Source organism: Phyllostomus discolor, chromosome 5, assembly GCF_004126475.2.
Source record: "Phyllostomus discolor isolate MPI-MPIP mPhyDis1 chromosome 5, mPhyDis1.pri.v3, whole genome shotgun sequence".
NCBI lineage: Eukaryota > Metazoa > Chordata > Mammalia > Chiroptera > Phyllostomidae > Phyllostomus > Phyllostomus discolor.
In genome coordinates this window covers 18,132,724-18,153,597 of record NC_040907.2, presented here as the reverse complement: position 1 = coordinate 18,153,597, position 20,874 = coordinate 18,132,724, and the positions used below count along the sequence as shown (strand labels likewise).

At 38.8% G+C, this 20,874-nt stretch overlaps 1 protein-coding gene and 1 pseudogene across 4 annotated transcripts in view; one reads left to right on the top strand and one right to left on the bottom strand.

Annotated features, from left to right (window-relative positions):
- The window catches only part of PHACTR4 (phosphatase and actin regulator 4), an 81,872-nt gene that overhangs the window by 47,352 nt on the left and 13,646 nt on the right, over nt 1–20,874 (bottom strand). For all 4 annotated transcript variants that reach the window (XM_036025610.1, XM_036025608.1, XM_036025612.1 and 1 more), the window contains one exon: nt 14,383–14,436. In XM_036025610.1, coding sequence (XP_035881503.1) covers nt 14,383–14,398 — 16 coding nt within the window. In that variant the 5' untranslated portion in view covers nt 14,399–14,436. Of the gene's footprint in view, nt 1–14,382; nt 14,437–20,874 lie in introns of those variants that run through there.
- Nucleotides 18,375–19,233, top strand: LOC114497214 (annotated as a pseudogene).

The window sequence follows — 20,874 nt, the reverse complement described above, 5'->3', positions numbered from 1 at the left end:
TGCCCTGGCTGGTGTGGCTCAGTGGATTGAGTGCCCTCCAGCAAATCAAAAGGTCACTGGTTCAATTCCTATTCAGGGGACATGCGTGGGTTGTAGGCCAGGCCCCTGGTTGGGGGCGTGTCAGAGGTAACTGATCTCACACAAAGATGTTTCTTTTCCCTCCCTCTCTATCTCCTTCCCTTCCCCTCTCTCCAAAAGTAAATAAAAATCTTAAAAAAGAAAAAGGGCACCAAGGATACTATGTGAAGGGTGTTTCTATTAAACTTGCTCTAGCCATTAATTCAAATGTAAATTATTCTTTGTTTTCCATGTATGAAATATCCATCTCTTTTGTACCATTCCCTTCTCTCAAAACCCTCAGTTTTTTACACTGAGGAGATGAAGCAAATGAAAAAAAAAAAGCTATGTGTAATATTTCTACATTCCAAGAGAAATTATGTTTTGGATTATATATACCCTTGCTCATCTGACTATGCTCAAGTCACTAACTAGCTCAAGTCCCAGTTTCACCTTTCCGAAAAGCTCATCTTTATTAGTGCTACTGAGACTGTAAAGGGTGCAGTCACCAAATAAAACCCTCCACACAAATTTGATTTTTTTCAGCCTAAAAATAATTTCACTTACTGAAAAGCCCTAAACTGAACAGTATCTAATTAGCGATTAGACACTGTATCCATACTCACCTTGTTTCTAGGCCTAGGCACCAAAGGCCTTCAGAATACCACCTATTATAAAATTCGAGGAAGAGGTGACTACCAGTTTGTAGTGTTGTTTTGAAAAGAAAAAAGAAAAGGACTGAAACGATTCTTCTGGGATTTATTCACTTGGGGCATGAAGTCTCTTTATCTTTAAACAGTTTTTTCTAAATCTTGCTGGTCTGACAGAACCTGTTTGGGGAACACAGTTTTCAAACCTGACATCCTCCTGTGTGTGCATAGAGCAGCACAGTTTCTTCCCGCCTGTCTCCAGCTCGTCCCTTTCTAATTAATCTATTCTCAACAGTGGTGCCTCAGTGATCTTTGTAACACAAATTTAAGTGTCTTTCATCTTACAAAACACATCCTTCAAGACCTGACCCAATGCCTACCTCCCTATCGGGCCTCTTCTCTCACCATTCTCCCATGCCTGCCGTGTTTCGTCTCAGCACTTGTCTTCGGTCCCACTGAATGAACCACTCGGAGTTCCTAAACTGCAGCATATTCTCCCAGGTTGACCAACCTCGTCACCTGCTGTTCCAGCTCCCTGGAACGCACACACGTACCCTAACCCAGCGAACTCGTGCCCCTTTGAAATTCGGTTTGCGTGTCACTTCATCTAGGAAGTCTTCTTTGACCATCTACTTTTCTACACTTAAGACTGCGTTAGGCCCTGGCTGGCATAGCTCAGTGGATTGAGCATGGGCTGCGAACCAAAGTGTGGCAGGTTCGATTCCCAGTCAGGGTACATGCCTGGGTTGCAGGCCATGACCCCCAGCAACCGCACATTGATGTGTGTGTGTGTGTCTCTCTCTCCCCCCTCCCTTCCCTCTCTAAATACATTTTTTAAAAAAGGGGTACATATCACTCTTATTATTATCTATTTACTTTCATTGTAATTATCTGTCTCTCCTACATTCTTTGAAAGCAGAAATTTTCTTTATATCCTTAGCAAATAACACACTGCTCAACATACAGTGGATATTCAATAAATATTTGAAAAAATGGAAGAAGGCAAAGGGAGAATGAAGCCATTCACTAATTTAGCGTATAGGTGTTCCTTTTAGATTATTTAGTATTTGTGGTGGGAAAAAGACCCAGGCCTGTAAATAATGAACACATTATAATAAATCACTGAACAGTATGATGACAAAAAAAGAAAAAAAACAAAGGCCTAATAGAGACTATCTTGCAAACTAGTAGCTATATGTGAACAATACCATCTTTTAATAATAGTTGCTTTTAGATTTATAAAAAGCCTATTTTTAAAAAGTAGCCCTGCTTTTCTTCTAGCTTCTGAGAGAAACACAAGGTCTAAAGTAGCACCACCAGTTTTTAATCTCTCAAAGCTGATTTCTGGTCTGTTTCTTCTCCCCTTCATTTCCTGTTTCTTGGTTTCTGATCATTTCACTAAGTGATAAAAGTTTCCATCAGAAAAATCAGAACACAATGAAATAAAATACTAAATTCAAAATCATCTACTCTGTTATATATGAACATCTCTAACAAAAGATATAATGAGGAAGAAAGCTAAAACTTAGAAAAAATAAACTAAGTTCCATTTTCCATCCGTTCCTTCTCCTCATTCTCTATGAATAATAGCTAGACATGACTGAGCGTGCACTGTAATGCCAGGAATCATTCTAAGTGTTTTACATGTATCAACTCACCTAATTCTTATGACAGACATATAAGAAGGATATCCTTTATTATCCTAATTGATGAGAAAACTGGGTTACACAGCAGTTAACTTATCCAAGTGGTTCAGAGCTAATAAATGGCAAAGGTAGAATTCATATCTAAGTCATCTAGATGTGAATCTCCACTCCTAACTACTACACTATAGATCTAAATATACAATGGATTCACACAATACTTCCTAGATGCTTAAATAAGGACACTTATTTTTAACCTTATAAAAACTCTGGGAGGTATTCCAATATTACTTAAATAAAGGTAAAATTCAGACACAGAGCAGTTATGCATATTGCCAAAAATTACCATGCTAAAATTAAAAAGCAAACATTTGTTCTCTTAGCTCACCTGACATTTCCGGTATAAAAAATTTCAGAAAATTTCCAGTATGATCATCAACAAGAATGATGCTTCTATCTCAAAATCAATTTTAAAATGAATTTCTTAGAAAATAAATAAAAGGTCTAAAATCAAAAAGAGTTGGCCAGTTGGGTCAGATACATTTCTACTGTTCCTCAAACTAAATCTACAATATACTCCAGCCTCAGTGTTTCATGAGAAACCACATTTACTGAAATGCAGGTTTACAACACCTTTACCCCACATTACAACTGGAGGCATTATTATTAGCAACGCACAAGTATGTTTCAACACCAAGTATTTTCTACCTATACTCCCCAAGGCAGTTAGGAAGCCCCTAGTTTCCCCCATTTGCCCACGTTCACCCAAATCTCCTGTTAGATTCACAACAAAAACAATGAGACAAAAAACTCTCCTGAAAGAAATTACCACTGAACTGTTCAAAGAACACAGATATAGAAAAGGAAGTACTAAATGCTATACAAGCAAATTTTGTTTTAATAATTTCCTTAAGCACAAGTCATGTTGAATAACACAGCATGAAATCCCAACAACACAACTAGTTTTATCAGTATGAAAGCATTGATTCATTCTGCCTAGCATTAGTAATAGTTCTTAACCTCTTTGAGAGCTGAAACTGTTTTATTCTTTTTTTTTTTTTGTATTCATGACAGCTACAGTGGTATGCCCACAACAATTTATTGAGCGATTTAATAAATCAATCACCTATCCGTCCATCCATCCACCTTTTCACCTTTTGGTTGGGGTTAGAGTATGCAGTTAAGTATGAAATAAATATTCAAGCAAAATTAAATAAGCTTCATTGTAACCAATGTTAAGCCATTGCCCTGGATACATTATAAGATTATAACCAGAACTAAATAAGCACACACCTTTAGTACTAAGCCAAGCTTCTCATCCTAGCAAGAATGTCTTTTCTTTGGTACCACCTTCTTTTACTATTTAAGACATATTTTTTACAGTTCTTCTTATTCTAGCCTTTTGATTATCAACTTCTAAACTGAAAGGGAAAAGACTGACTCTGGGGGAAAAATGGGCAAAAGAAAGCAGTCAGACTCACCTGTTTTACAGCATTTAAATCATATTGGGAGATCAAAGAAGAAAAACAAAAGATATAAAATCAAAACTTAAATACAAAAATTTACACATATAAAATGTTTAAATGGTCAGGTCAAATGTAATATTTAGTCTTTTATGCAATAAAAAAAGTAAGCTGTAGCTATAGATTGTTATGCAATTTATGGCTATAGCTGTAAATTGTTCTTTTTTTCAATTAGTGTATCCTTTGTTTCTGATTGGACCGTTTTAATGCTGCTGAGGTCCTCACTAAGTTCCTTGAGCATACTTATAACCAGTGTTTTGCACTCCATATCTGATAGATTTCTTATTTCCATTCTGTTTAGCTTTTTTTTCTGGTATCACCTTCTTTTAATGGAAGCCTCCATTATGGGGTGCACGGGTGTGTGAACATACACATGTGTTTTGTACTCAACTGATGTTTCACACTGCAATCTTATAAAAACTACCTTGCCTTTGAGTCAAGTCAAAGCTCTATCATGAAAGGTAGCTGACATTATAGAACTCTGAACAAATGCAAGAAGCCAACCACTGAGGCTGTTTTGAAACTAACAAATCCCTGCCTAATGGGAAATGTATTACCAACTTTTTAAAAAAATATTTTTTATTTACTTATTTTTAGAGAGAGGAAAGGAGGGAGAAGGAGGGGAGAGAAACATGGATGTGTGATTGACTTTTGTGCACCCCCTACTGGGGACCTGGTCTGAAACACAAGCATGTGCCCTGACTGGGAATCAAACCCAAGACCCCTTGCTTCTCAGGCTGGCACCCAGTCCACTGAGCCACACCAGACAGGGCTGTATTACTAACTTTTAAACCCTACTGACCATACTTAAACTGAATTTTAAGCAATGTTGAGGAAAAACACCTTTTAATTAAAGGAATTAACTTATGACTTAATATTAAAACATAAACATTTCAAAAATTTTAATGCTTTTTATATTAAAAAGAAAAACATCAACTGGTTTCCTTTCATGTGTGTCCCAAATGGGGACTGAACCTGCAACCCAGGCATGTGTCCTGAACAGAAATTGAACCCCTAAACCTTCAGTCATAGACTTTCTATGACTATATTGAAATAGAACAAATGTCAATTTTATTTTGTACTATTTTTGTCAGCTTTTAGTTACTAAGATTTTGCTAATTTATAAAATAAATGGGTATACTTTATTTTTCTCTGATCTACTGTGTTTGATATAGCATTATAATTATGTGCTTCTTCAGACTATGAATGAAATTGCCCATAAAGCCCACTGGGCTTAGATGAGTTTTAACTTTTCTTCCATGACTATTAGTCTATATGGAATTTTTATTTCTTGAGTCACTCTGGTAAATTATATTTTTCTAGAAAATTACTTATTTCACCAGGAACTCAACAAAGGTGCTATAGTAACTGAGTGGACAACAGAAAATACTTTCAACTTCATACCATATCCAAAAATTAAGTCAAAATGAATCACTGACCTAAGCCCTGGCTGGTGTGGCTCAGTGGAATGAGTGCTGGCCTGTGAACCAAAGAGTCACTGGTTTGATTCCCAGTCAGGGCACATGCCTGGGTTGCCAGCCAGGTCCCCAGTAGGGTGTGCGCGAGAGGCAACCACACACTGATGTTTCTCTCCCTCTCTTTCTCCATCCCTTCCTCTTTCTCTAAAAATAAATAGATAAATAGATAAATAAATAAACAAACCTATTTAAAAAACTTGTATGTGGCTATGTAAAAAAAAAAAAAAACCACCTCTCACAAATAAGAAAATTTGCTAGAAAAACGAGCTAGTTTTTAAAAATAATAAGTGAGCTGAACATTTCATCAACGAAAAGCTATGGATGGCAAATAAACACATGAAAAGTTACTCAACATCATTAGTCATTAGGGAACTGCATATTGAAACCAGAATGAGATACTACTACACACCTATTAAGCATGGCCAAAATCCAAAACAATGACAAAACCAAATGGAGAGTAACAGGAACTCTCATCATTACTGTGGGAATGCAAAATAGAAGATTATCTGGTAGTTCCTGACAAAACTAAACTTACTCTTACCACATGGTCTAATAATTGCACTCCTTGATATTTACCCAAATGCCTAAAAGCATGTCCACACAAAAGCCTGCACACAGATGTTCACAGTAGTTTCATTCATAACTGTCATAATTTGGAAGCAACTAAGATGACCATCTGGTAAATGAATAAACTGTATTACATCCAATTAATGGAACATTATTCAGTGCTAAAAGAAAGGAGCTATGAAGCTACAAAAAGACATGAAGGAACCCTAAATGCAATACGATTCTAACTATATGAAATTCTAGAAAAGGTATGAAAGGAATGAACCAGTGAAGCATGCAACAGCATGTATGAATCCCAACAGCAGTATGCTAAGTAAAAAACCAGATGCAGCCCTGACTAGTGTGGCTCAGTGGGTTGGGCTTCGTCTCAACAGAAAGATCTCTGGTTTGATTCCTGGTCAGGGCACGTGCCTGGGTCCAGGGCTAGGTAGCCACTAGAGGCATGGGAGAGGCAACCAATCACTGTTTCTCTCCCTCTTTTTCTCCCTTCCTTTCCTTCTTTCTAAAAACAAATAAATAAAATCTTAAAAAAAACAGATGCAAAAGCCTACATATCATTTAGTTCTGCTCATATAACATTACGGAAAAAAGTACAGAACCTAGATAAGTGGTTTCCAGGAGTGGGGGGGAAGAGGGAGGAAATTGATTATATAAGGTAGGTAGTGAACTTCTGGAGATGAAGGAAATACTCCATATCTTGAGTATGGTAGTGGTCATTCAACCTTATATGTTTGTGAAAAACAAAATTATATACATAAAAAGGATAAATTTTATTGTATATACATTATATCTCAATTAATCTGAATTTTTAAAAAAAAGAATCCTAGGGAGCACCTTGTAACTGCTTGAAGCAGACTGAAAGCTCCATAAGACCAGGAGTCCTGTCTTATTCATGTTCATACCCTTAGTGCCCAGGAGAGAGTATTATAGCTACTGTATGTTTACTATGTGCTTGTAAGCACATTGCAAGCATTAATTCATTTCATTTTTACAGCCACCTTGTGACAAAGGCAAAATTCATATCCTATTTTACAGATAAATTGAAGATCAGAGAGTAAACATCTTACCCAAAAGAACACAGCCAAGAATAGGAGAATTGGAACCTTAACTCATGTTTGTCTGACTCCAGAGCCTTGCTGATTTGTCTGTGTTTAGTGAACAAATGAATGAATGGGGAGTAAGTCAACTGTGTTAGTTTGGTAGGGTAGGCGGAATCTCATAGGAAGAGTAAAGTATGAATTATATTTGAAAAGGACGCATTATTAAATAAAGATGTAAAAGGCATAGTAGGTAAGCTGTACATACAGAATGACCATTAGTGTATTTAATACCCTTTAACTGTGGCTTTTTATTCTCTTCCTTTAAGAAGTTACTTTAATTTTATTTATTTTTTAAAGATTTTTTTTTTTAATTTACTCTTAGGGGAAGGTAGGAAAAGAGGGAAAGAAACATTGACTGGTTGCCTCCTGCACATACCTTGACAGAGGACTGGGCCGCAACCCAGGCTTGTGCCCTGACAGGGAACTGAACTGGCAGACTTTCACTTTGGGGGATGATGCCCAACCCACTGAGCCACACTGGTCAAGGCAAGAAGTTAGTTTTTATATATTTCATTTTTAACACTGAGAAATATAATGAAGAAACAAAAATGCCCCTAACGCTATATAATCCAGACAAAATTCCTGTTCGCATTTTGAAAAATAAAAGTAATACACTGGATAGTCCGAAAATGCAAAACATACAAAATGATAAGTGAAAGCCATCCATCCCTCCTTATTCTCCTAATTTTAATTTTTATAATCATTGCCTATGAAGCAGCCATGACACACTGGTAAGGGCTCAGATGAAAACCAGTCTACATATGCAGTCACCATATCACACTTGCTTCGGCTTTCTAGGCAGGGAGTAGTAGTAGGAGTGATAAAAAGTGTTGAGAGGACATGGGAGACAGCCCAGAATGTTAGCACAACTGCCTGTCACGCTTGCTTTACTAGTACTATGGCTCATCTGTTCCCACTGGCAGAAAAAAAAATTGTATTGACATCTGTGTTATTCAAGCTCACAGAAACAAGGGTTTTATGTACTCTACTTCTCTTAAGATGGGTAGTTCTACCCTATGTGAAAATTTTAAAACCACAGTAAGAAATACATACAAATAAGCATTGTGTGCTTCCTAGTGGGGCAGGGGGACACAACAGGAAAAAGATCTTGCCCTCCCTAAGTTCACAATCTTATCAGGAAGTAAGATGACTGAAGATATTTTTGTTCATAACAAAGCTATATTAAATCCCTACTCAAAACCACAGGGAAAAAATAGAACTAACATCATTTCTGGCATTGTTTAATTCCAGAGGAATTTTTCTCCCACATCCCAAGGATCTCAAAACTAATTAAGTTCATATTTTGTCCTTCGTTCTTAAAGAGGAGGGAGGGAAGGACTGTTATTAGCACATTTGAGCTTCAGGCGGTAGCAACATAACATCACAAAATATTTTTTCCCATGAAGGTTGAAGTCAAACTCTGAGTATGGCTCCTTAACATATGTCCTTGAATAGGTAGGAAAAACTCCTTTATAATATACTGATGATTTATACATTGAGATACAGAGTATAAAGAAAATAACTGACTTTCTCTGTTTAGGATACAGCTTCTGTTTTTCACCTCAACAAACTTTTCTCCCATTTCCTATGTGATATAAATTCTAATCGACAAGAGAAGTTACCTTGTAAATCTGTTCCCAGAACACCATGCACATAAATAATCTAGTTTCAAATTCGAGATTCACATTAATAATCTATTTCATTAAATATTTCATCAAACACATACCAAATTTTTTAAACAAATTGTGTTCACGTCTGTGGACAGGAGGATAATACAGAAACTTAATGAAGTTTCAGAAGATGTAAAACATTTTGGGAAGGCAATCTAGTATACATACAGATGCTGTCCCACACCAAAAAACCCTCATGGGTTTCCGTAGGCCGAGGTTTCAGAACCTTTTCCTCAGGTGTGCTATGGGGAGAGTGGCTGTTAACCCACAAACAGTTGATAAGGGAGGAAGAAACAAGTCAAAGGGGGAATGAGCGATTTTTGAAACTGGTGAGGTGAGGTGAGGTGGGGTGCAATGGGTAAAGGGATTCAAAAGTGCAAACTTCCAATTATGAAATAACTAAGTCATGGCGATGTAATGAGCAGCATGGTGACTGTAGTTAATAACACCGTATTAGGCATCTGAAAGTCGCTAAGAGACTAGATCATAAAAGTTCTCATCACAAGAAAAAAAATCCTGTAACTGTGTATGATGACAAATGTTAACTAGACTTACTGTGATCATTTAAATCTATAAATATCAAATCATGTTATCCACCTAAAACTAACGCAACGTATGTCAATTAGTGAGGTACAAGGTATCACCGTAGTGTAGTTGTATACACATTTTCTCCGAAACCCTCCTTCCCCTAACACTTATGTACAGCGTAGTCATTACTTAAAAACAACAACACCTGGATGCATATATCAATGGAGTTTAATGATACTTTTACGGCATTCTACCACTGTATTCTTTGAAGCTGGGGATGAAAGGGAAGGGAAGAAAATAAGGAGATTCAGGGTAAGAGCTGCTTGATCCCTTTACCATCTTCTCCACTTCATGACCTTGAATGTTTGCTCCACACCCACCCAGGCAGAATTTTGGAGGTCTGCTTTCTAGAAGGGACAAAACAAATGTTCTCTGGACTGGGGGACACTAAAGGCAGTTGTTGGTGGGAATATAGTACTGAAAACTGAAGGGAATTAAGTGAATATATGCACAATTAATGTTGAATGCAGCAACCCCCACCAACGCTCTTCACTCCTTCACCCCATCTAAGCAGTGATGGGAAGACTCTGCTTCTTGGTCCATGAGACTGGTAGGGAGAAGTTAATCAACAACAGGGACAAAAAGTTCACCCTATAGTAAGGTCCCAAGGCAACAGCCTATGCATTTAAAGCTTCTAATTTAAAGCTTCCCACTCTTAATCACGAGCAGACATCTATTACTAGACATCAGAGGAAAACTCTAATGTAAAAAAGGTCAAAACAGGGAAAAGTAACTTTAGGGGAAAAGAGACAAAGCAACAAAGAAAATCTGTTGAAACTAAAAGAATATTATGAAAGAAACATTCAAATAATATAAAAAAAGACCTTCTAGAAAGTAAAACATAATAGTAAAAAATATTAATAGACTATAAAGATAAAGAAATCTTCCAGGATGTAGTGCTAAAGAAAAAAGACAAAAATTAGAGAACTATTCCAGGAAGCCCAACATCAAGAGACTGTGGACAATCATGAAGGAGGAAGACCTAAGACTCAGGAAACAAAAGAGGAAACACAGGAGAGAAGCAGAGTTGCCAGGCAACCAGGAAGATCCCAGGACGACAGCTGTGTATCACGCATAGAGGGGCACCTATCCAGATAGGAGCAGTGTAACTCAAGAGACTTACGAAAGGCCATCACCACCAAAATCTCTGCTGCCATTTATCCTCTTTTCAAAGATAAGAACATAGTGCCAAGGTAAGCCTGGCCATCAGCCTGTCTTGACTGAATGCCAGTGAATTTATTCTCAAAATACTCACCTGCCTAATGAGCTCAGAACACTCATTTTACCCCACAGAAGTATTCTTTATGCTACAACTGTAGGCAGGTCACAGTCAACTTAGAAAAAGCCACAGAACTGCTCACTCCCTGTGACCATATTTTTGCCAAATGTCCCAAGTCTGGTCCACACGGAAGCCCTGCCCAATACAATTTCCAAGACTAAGTCCTGACTTTGCTCATGACTTCTACCTACTCTACGAATCTCAGGAAGCTGAAGAAAGTATGGTTCATTGATCCCTGGGGATCCCTGAGATCCTTTCAGGAGTCCAAGAGGTACAACTATATACTTAATAATACTGAAGAGTTATTTGCCTTTTTCACCATTTTGACACTTGCTCTGATGATCCAAAAGCAATGGTGAGCAAAACCGCTGGTACTGAACACAAATTAAGGCAGTGGCACCAAATTGTAACAGGCCTCATATTCTTTACCATTATATAACTGAAGGTAAAAATAATGCCAGCTTTTTTTTTTAGTCTTCACCCCAGGGCATGCTTACTGATTTTAGAGAGAAGAGGGGAGATAAGAGGGAAACATCGATGTGAAAAAGATCGATTGGTCACCTCCCATATGCATCCTGACCAGGGACCAACCTAGGCAAATGCCCAGACTGGGAAGCAAACCCACAACCCCTTGGTTTACTGGATCACGCACCAACCAAATGAGCCACACCAGCCAGGGCATAATGCCAGCTTTAAGAATGTCCTTGGAGAAAAAAAAATTAATAGCCCTGGCCGGTGTGGCTCAGTGGATTGAGTGCCGACCTATGAACGAAAGGGTCACTGGTTTGATTCCCCATCAGGGCACTTGCCTGGGTTGCAAGCCAGGTCTCCACTAGGGGGCGCACGAGAGGCAACCACACATTGGTGTTTTTCTTCCTCCCTTCCCCTCTCTAAAAATAAATAAATAAAATCTTAAAAAAAACAAAAAGAATATCCTTGATAAAAACACAAAAGTTATTAGCTTTAATAACACAACCGTTCGGTATGTCTTTTTAAACATACATGCAATAGTTACCTTCAAGAAAGGCACTTGTGTGACCGAGTTGCAAGATGAACTAGCCAGCTTTTGTCATAAAATACCATTTTCACTTGGAAGATTGAATGACAGATTATGTTATTCATGCTCAGATATCAGACAGATTATTTTCTCAAAATTGAATAAAGTGAGTCTGTTACTAAAAACAAAACAAAACATGACAGTATGCATTGTCGGTGATATTAAGTCAAGCTTCCAAAAGAAAATAGAAAACTTGGAAACCATATTAGAGTGAGCCTGACAACTTTGAAAATTTAAAGACTTTTCCAATGAGATCAGCAGTGGTATTAACAAGTGTTAACACTAACAAAATTAATGAATTTTAATATACAACAAAATGTGCAAACACCTGCCCATGTAGGAAAAGTCCTAGAAGCCTTGGGTAAGTCCCACTGGAACTTGATGGATAAAGATCCCTCAGTTTTATTTTTTGAATAAAAAAATTCATTCTCGATATCTCTCTCTACATAACTGTTAGCTAAGCTAACAAAACCCTCACCCCATCTTATGTAGACTCCATCTTCTTAAAAACAAACTCATCTGCCCTGGCTGGCGTAGCTCAGTGGATTGAGTGCGGGCTGGGAACCAAAGTGTCCCAGGTTCGATTCCCAGCCAGGGTACATTCCTGGGTTGCAGGCCATAACCCTCAGCAACTGCACATTGATGTTTCTCTCTCTCTATCTATCTCCCTCCCTTCCCTCTCTAAAAATAAATAAATAAAATCAAAAAAAAAAAGAACAATGAACTGGGAGCTGTTCTTTAAAAAAACAAACAAACAAAAAAAAAAACAAACTCATTTTACATTCAGAATCTTTATTTTGTCAAATGGGATTGTGTGGACCATAGCTCAAACCAAATTCTCATCATATGTATGTTTTGCAGGCAACTAAGAAACAAAATCAGTATAATGTCTGTAGAAGGAATGGATGAGACAGAATGAGATTGTGTGTTAAATATATAACTGAATCATTTCCATTTTTCTAAAATCCACATTATGAATGTAAACGTTAACTAATTCACAAATTCCAAGATTTGACGTATTAGAGGAAAAATCTCACTAGCACAGAACACAAATGTTTTTCCCATATTAGTGATCAGAGCACATTTCGATTCATGTTTCAGCTGAGTGCTGGTCAACTACAACTTCCACAGCAACTCTCGCTTCGGTATCCTCCAGTAAATCTAAGTTATACTTCATCGAAGTTAAATTTAATTAGCTCAATGATAAATTTAATTAACTGGATTAAATCAAATTTAAGTTATGCCTGAGTTAGGTGATGTTGGGGGTCAGCAGGAAAAATGTTTCCAGTGAAGACCTTTGGAGTTATTATACATTACTCTCGCTGGCCATATGGACATGTTCTTTAGGATCTGTCACAAGGCAACTACAATCAAATTGTTAATAAATAATCCCCTCAAGAATTAACTTGATAATAAAACTACACCTTTATAAATAAAGTACTAACTGCCCTCTGGTGTTCAAACTAAGGATTTCATTGATGAACTAGACACAGTGTAAAGTACCCTTCAGAGGACAAAAACGCCAAGGTCATAAAAAAGCCATTTAGGATCATTAAAATCAAAGGAGAAATTCTGATTTTGCAAGGTTTTTAAGAAGTCTTCTCAAACCCAAGACAACAGCTATTAATCTGAGCTATCTGATATTTTTGTACAGGTAGGCCAGAGTGCCTACTCACTGTCATCAATGGCAGGTGGGCGTGAACAGAATATAAACTTGGTAACATTTTTACTATATGTCTTCAGATTACACTAACATAAAAAGAGACTCAGACTTTTCCCATTTGGTAAAAAATCACCAAATGCTTGAATCAAAATCTTCCTCCAGCATGCATGCCAAGGTTAAATAAGGAAAACTGTCTCTGGCTCCCTTTTCACTGACACATATTTTAAGTGGGAAGTACTTTCTAACTATACTTTCTAGTCTATAATTTTTTAATAATTGGATATCCTAGACTGTATTTCTCTTTGAAATTAGAGTCTATAGGAAAATAGGGTTCAATACACAATAACTGCCATTTTAGTCAAAAAGGTAGATACTAAACCTCTGTGTATTGAGATTTATATTCCCTTAACTGTGTTGTCAGACAGAGAATTTAGATTTCCTTATTTTAATTTGCCAAATAGTTCTCGTTTTACTTGAATTCATTAACATTCTAGAGAAGCAGCTCTCAAAGTGTGGTCTAAGTAGGTACCACTGGGGAATCCCTACTAGCAAGGTTAGAATTATTTCTTATAATAATATAGGGAAGCTATTTGTCTTTTCATTCTCATTATCTTCCAACTATCCAGTCAATTTCCCAGAGACTACATGGAATGTGGTAACACACAAGAATGAATGCAGAAGCAGATATGTAAATCCAGCTGTCTTCTCTTAATACCAGACATTAAAAAGATTTGCAAAAATATAAAACAATGCCACTCCTCCCAGTAATTTATTTTGGGAGTTTTTTCATTAAAAAATGTTACTTATATAATACGTAATAGATTTACTGATGTTATTTTAGATGAATTAATATTTTTAAAATTTCTGAGTTTTAACTTGTAATACTATAAATGCCAACAAATACAAGTCATACAAATAAAGCTCTTTGGGGCCCTCAACTATAGTGAAGAGTATAAAGGGACCCTGAGATCTAAAGTTTTGAGAACCACTAATTTGGAGAGAGTAGCATAATGAACATGAAAAAAATTAATTTACTCTCAAAGCTTTAATGGAGGTGAAGATAAAACACAAATATCATTTACTAAGAAAAATGTAGGTGATACTCACCAAGTGGATCTTCCATGTCAGTATTAACCAGTTTATGGAGGTAGGATATAGTTTCTAAAAAGAGAAAAGAATAAATATTATGCTTAAAACATGGAATACATCATCTAAAAAAAAATAAACCCAGTTCAGTAACAGTGATTACAGTTTAAAAGTACAACACTATAGAAATGTACAACTTATAAAGTAAGAACGCTGACAACTGAGATTTATTTTTAAGGGTGTGAAAATCAGATTTATAATATAAAAATTTCACAAAAATTTAAGGATAATTTTCTCTTTAAAATATATTATTGTTTTCCATGAACATCTTGGCTGAGAACTAAACTGTTTGAGATGGCAGACATTTGAGAACTGAGGTTTGAATGAGTAACAATCCCCTAAGAAACCTATGGCTGTAAGACCCCATATGCCATAGGTCTCACAGACTCCACACTCAGAAGTCATCTCACTTACAAGTTGTTGGTTTTTTTTTTAAGATTTATTTATTTTTAGAGAGAGGGGAAGGGAAGGGAGAAACAGAGGGAGAGAAACATCAATGTGCAAGAGAAACACTGATCATTGCCTCTCGCACACCCCCAAACTAGGGAGGTGGCCCACAACCCAGGCATGTGCTCTGACTGGGAATCAAATCAGCGCCCCTTCAGTTAGTGGAGTGATGCCCAACCCACTGCACTGCACCAATCAGAGCTGCACTTGCAATTTAATGCTGTGCAGTTGCTGTCTTAAAATTCTTGGTAATTTTATTTGAAAATTTGTGTTCTTTAAGTGAAGCCTGATGGGGCAAATGATAAACATGCTGAGAGCTTGAAGCCTCAGCTCACACACATGATCAATCTACTGCCTCCTGTTCTCCCAGGAAGAGGCTCTTTGCCACACACTCGGGCACCCCCTGGCCATCCTATCCCTGTCTGGACTAGGAGAACCATGGCACTTTTGGCGGACAGTTTCTCTTGCTCACTCTCAATCCAGGAATACAAGGCATATAGCTAATATAGTTGGCCCTGCTTATGGCCATTCATTCAGGTAACAGTAAACTGGGGACACAGTAAGCTGGGGAAACTGGGGGGTAATAGTAAACGGGAACACTAACATTTTGAGGACAGGTTGACATTGACATCTGGAGTATGGAAGTGTCATCATGGACTTATGTGGACCAGGAAATAAACTGAGTCCTGGCCCCATACCCAGTTGACAATGGACCCACTGGGTCTGTGGACCTCCCGGTGATCGCTTCCCTGGTCCTTGAATATATAATTAAAATAGACATACTTGGAAATTAGTGCAACCTCTATTTTGAGTCCTTAGCATGTAGGATACATGTGATCATCCTGGGAAAGGCCAAGTGGAAGGAAACCACTAAGAGCTGCCCTATACCACATGCCAAGATAATAAATACAAAAACAGACAAACCAGTATTGTATCCTGGGGGTGAAGGAGGGAAGATGAGAAAATTAGAGCTATATTCTTTTTTTGTAAAGATTTTATGTATTTTTAGACAGAGGGGAAGGGAGGGAGAAAGAAAGAAGGAAATGTCAATGTGTGGTCACCTCCCATGAGCCCACTACTGGGGACCAGGCTAGCAACTCAGGTATGTGCCCTGACTGGGAATCGAATCTTTCACCCTTTGATTCACAGGCTAGTGCTCAATCCACTGAGCCAAACTAGACAGGGCTAGGGCTGTACTCTTAAAAGAGGGCGCAGGATTCACCGCTGTGTTTGCTGCGAAAACCAAACAGATCCTGAAGGAAGGTGGCAGATACCACAAACTCAATCTAACAGTTGTCACAAGGTAGCTGCCAGTTTGGTGATCATGGAACACCAAAGATGCCAGATGTGGTACCTTTTCTAGAGAAGATTAACACAGAAATTGGAGGAATAAACTTTTTCTTTTATCCCTATAAGCTCTGGCCAGGTAGCTCAGTTGTTAGGGCCTTATTCTGATACACCAAGGTTGTGGGTTCGACCCCCGGTCAGGGCACATATAAGAATTACCCAAGAATATACCAATGAGTAGAACAACAAATTGGTGTTTCTCTCCCTGGCTGGCGTAGCTCAGTGGATTCAGCGCGGGCTGCGAGCCAAAGTGTCGTAGGTTCGATTCCCAGTCAGGGCACATGCCTGGGTTGCAGGCCATGACCCCCAGCAACCACACATTGATGTTTCTCTCTCTCTCTCTCTTTCTCCCTCCCTTTCCTCTCTAAAAATAAATAAATAAAATCTTTAAAAAAAATTGGTGTTTCTCTCTCTCTTTCTTTCTCTCTCCCTTCCTCTCTCTCTCTCAAATCAATTAAATTTTAAAATTTTTTTAAAAAGAAAGAAAATACACTGAAATAGAGGACAGGCTGACAGTGACCAGAGGGGAGAGAAGAGGGAATTTCAGGGGAGAATGGGAAGGGTTTACAGGAACAAATTTAAAGGACACATGGACAAAAACTAGGGAGAGGGTGGGTGGGTAATGGGAGGGAAGTGGGGAGGGATGGGTGGGTGAGCTGGAATGGGAGTAAAAGGGAGAAAACTGTACTTGAACAATGATTAAAATAAAATTTTTGAAAAAAGGAAGAAAGAAAATAGCATCAGAAACAAATCATATTCACAGAGAATGGATTACAACATGCATTTACAGGACTACATCAATTTTGGCACCCTTTCACTAATGTAGTCCTAAGAGGTATGTACCATCTGGACTTCCTGCAGAAAATCACAGTAAATCACTAAATTAACAACATCATACTAACTGAGCTAGGTAAGTGAAAGACTGAGAGCACGTTAAAGGCCTTGTCAGGACACATGGACTCCAAGGGTGAGAGATAAATGCTACGAAGATTCAGATACCAATTACATCAGTAAAATTTTCATAGGCCCAGTCACCAGGGATTTGATAAGACATGCCATTCGAGCAAAGGCATCCAAATAAATAACTGAATCTTGTGTGTCCCACCATTAAGAAGGAAGCACGACACCCGAGAATACTGCTCTTTTATACTGGGCGACACAAAAAGTTGCCGCTTTCGAGAGTAGCCAGAACACAGAAGGACTCTACAGGCCTAGGTGGTGATGCAAATAACCTGGCAGGCAGATCCTGTGGTATCATGGCAAGCCCCAGTGGGAGAATCGTTACCCTGGGGTTCTAGAGCAAGGCCATCCACTTGCAGCAGAAAATTGTATGCTTTCTGCAAAACAACTTCTGGTATGCTGCTGGGTCCTTGTAGATAGGGAACGCCTGCCCATGGTATGCCACATGACCATTTACCCACCATCATGACACAGTTCTATGAGACCCACCAACTCATAATGTTGGGTGGACCCAGCAAGAATCCAGCTTAATGAAAGTGATACATCCAGTTTCAAGCACAAGCAGTACCAGAAGTCACAAGCATTAGCAGACAGCCCAAACCTCACATCATCTGCCACTATTGCACAAGCACCATTCCCTCAGCATATACCTTTGGTCATATGAGGGCCTAAACAGCCGGCTGACAAAGAAAAAACCTCACCTTTTCTACAGATGGTTGTATGTGGGCACAAATAAAAAATGGAGTAGCTGCCAATGGCACTGAAAGACAGTGGTAATGGAAACCCCTCCCAAAGAGCAGAGCTTTGGGCAGTACACCTGACTGCCTACTTTGTGTGGTTTGCAGTTAGAACATAGACAACTCACAGGCAAGTATCCTGATAAATTGTTCAGGGGGCTATAAAAGGAGAAAAATTGGAAAACTGGGCAAGGAGGTCTTAAGACAGAGGGATGTAGAAGGACATAAGAATAGACACACTTGATGCCCTGGCTGGTGGGGCTTGGTGGACTGGGCACTGGCCTGTGAACCACAAGGTCACTGGTTTGATTCCCAGGCAGGACACATACCTGGGTTGTGGGCCAGGTCCCCAACGGGGGGGTGGGGGGTGGGATGTGAGAGTCAACCACACATTGATGTTTGTCCCTCTTTTTCTCCCTCCCTAACCCTCTGTCTAAACATAAAATAAATAATCTTAAAAAAAAAGAACAGACACATTTGAAGGTCTTTGTAACCTATGTTAACAGTCATCTGAGAACATCTACCATGAAAAAGGCACTAAACAAACAAGTAGGCAACGACCCAACCAGTTTCCATCACCCATCTCTTGTCATGGCCGAGTGCTGACGATGGGCTCGTGAAAGAAGGTGAACACGGCAGTGAGCATGTGCTTCTTCCCGCTCCCTGGCCAGCAGCCTACCGCTCTCCCTGTCCTGTGTCCCAGGTCTAACCCGTGTTCTTCCTTCACCTCAGGTGGAATCACTGCCAAGATGCAGATTTTCATGACCATCACTCTCGAGGCTGAGCCTCTGGACACAACAGAAAACGTAAAGGCCAAGACCAGGGTAAGGAATGAACTCCTCCTGATAAACAAAGACTGATCTTTGCTGGCAAGCCACAGCAAGATGGATGTACTTTGTCTGACTACAACACTCAAAAGGAGTCCACACTTCATCCTGTGTTGAGACTTCGTGCTAGTGCTACGAAAGGAGAAGTCTTACACCCCTCCCAAAAAGAACACGCATGACAGAAAGAAGGTTAAGCTGGCTGTACTGAAATACTACAAAGTGGGTGAGAGTGGAAAAATCAGCTGCCTTCGTCGGGAGTGCCCGTCAGATGAGTGCAGTGCTGGAGTTTTTACGACCAGCTGCTTTGACAGACATTACTGTGGCAAATGCTGTCTGACCTATTGCTCCAACAAACTGGAAGACAAATAATTGTATGTGGGTTAATGCAAGACATGCATTTAAAAGAAAAAGAAAAAGGTGACCATGGTGGCAGAGATATACACTACGCATGGATTAAACAGTTGCCTATGAACTACATATGAATCCCACTTCCCGTTAAAGCTTAAGTTACTGATGCCACCAAAAGTCCAATGGCCAACAACAGAGACCTACACTAAGCTCCCAATATGGCATACATTTTTTAATGCTCAACCAAGAATATTTTTATTAATTTTAGAGACAGAGGAAGGGGAGAGAGAGAGAGAAAAAAAAACACATCAATATAAGAGAAAAACATCAATCCACTGCCTCCCGTAGATGCCCTGAGGATCGAACCTACAACCTTTTGGTGCACGGGACAATGTTCCAAATAACTAAGCACATAGTCAGGGCTGGCACCATCTTTTAAGGAAACCAACCAGCTACTTGATGGCAAGTTGATTTTATATATATATATATTGCACCCTGGAGGACAGCATTATTTTGCCATAAAATACTACACTGAGTTGGTGCTTCAGCTGTGCCTTCATCAGGCCATTCCAGTCCTCTTTTAAGTTAGCAGCTTCCAGAGATGATTCTATCTACCATGCCACCACTAGATCACACGGGCTGGTCCCTCTCCTGCACTTATTACAAAGTTAAGTCCCCCGTCATGAAATGATGTTATGTGAGAAGATGCTTACTGGTAGATTAAACATTTCCCAATGTCACACACAGTGTTTACTCCACAGCCACAAGGGTGAGAAAGACAAACCTACACCTAGAATATGTCCCTATTCCTTTAGAAATAAATTATTCACCCTTCCAGGGTTCGAGGGGCCAAATACAGTCGACCCTTCAACAACTCAGGGATTTGGGACACCAACCACTTGAGCAGTTGAAAATCCATGTAAAACTAAGTCACAGCCCTTACTATACACGAAGTCCCAACCTTGGACTAAAATGTTTTAAAACCAAAAAAAGTATAGCCACTAGTCTTATATGTTCTTAGGTTTTTCACCATTTAAACTGCCAAATGGTTTTTTAAGACCACATAAAATTTCAACTAGATTATAAACAAATGGATGCTGACAGCAGGGCATTCCTAGAAAAAGCAGCAAACCCAATAGGTGAAGGGGTGCATCTCAGTGTGCAAACACCTGAAAGTTGCTGCCACCACAAAAAAATGGCAGGGCAAGGAAGAAAAGGCAGTCAAGTCCTCGGACACTGCCCCTCTTTTCCTCACTCCCATATGCTCTCCACCCTCTTCCCAGCACTGTTCTATACACTCCGCCACCACCTCCGAGTTCTAACAGATCTCTCCGAAGTTCCCTTCTGGCTCTGTAAACTCAGAAAAAGGTAAGGAAATATACTGGTCATTTTCTTATTCCATGAAAGCACTCATTAGATGTAAAACTAGCCAAACCACAAATTAGCTAAGTTACTTAATCAAATGTTAAAAAATCTTGTTTTGTATAAATACAAGATTTGAACTAAACATGACATTCATAAATACAAGGATGTCTTGGGCCACAAAACATAAGCAAAAGAGGACTGAACAGGACAACTGACTATGTTTTTACTGCCGAACCAAAAGCATCTGCTTTTTTAATATCAAGCAGATTTTTAAATGGAATTTTAGAGGCATATAAAACATTTGCCAGTCTGGTTTGCATTTAACTGGTAGCTGTGATAATGTCCATACAATCTAAGGCAAATAAGAAAAATCACTTCAGTTTTATTTTATATAAGTACTACTGAAAGTCTTGGTCTCAAGT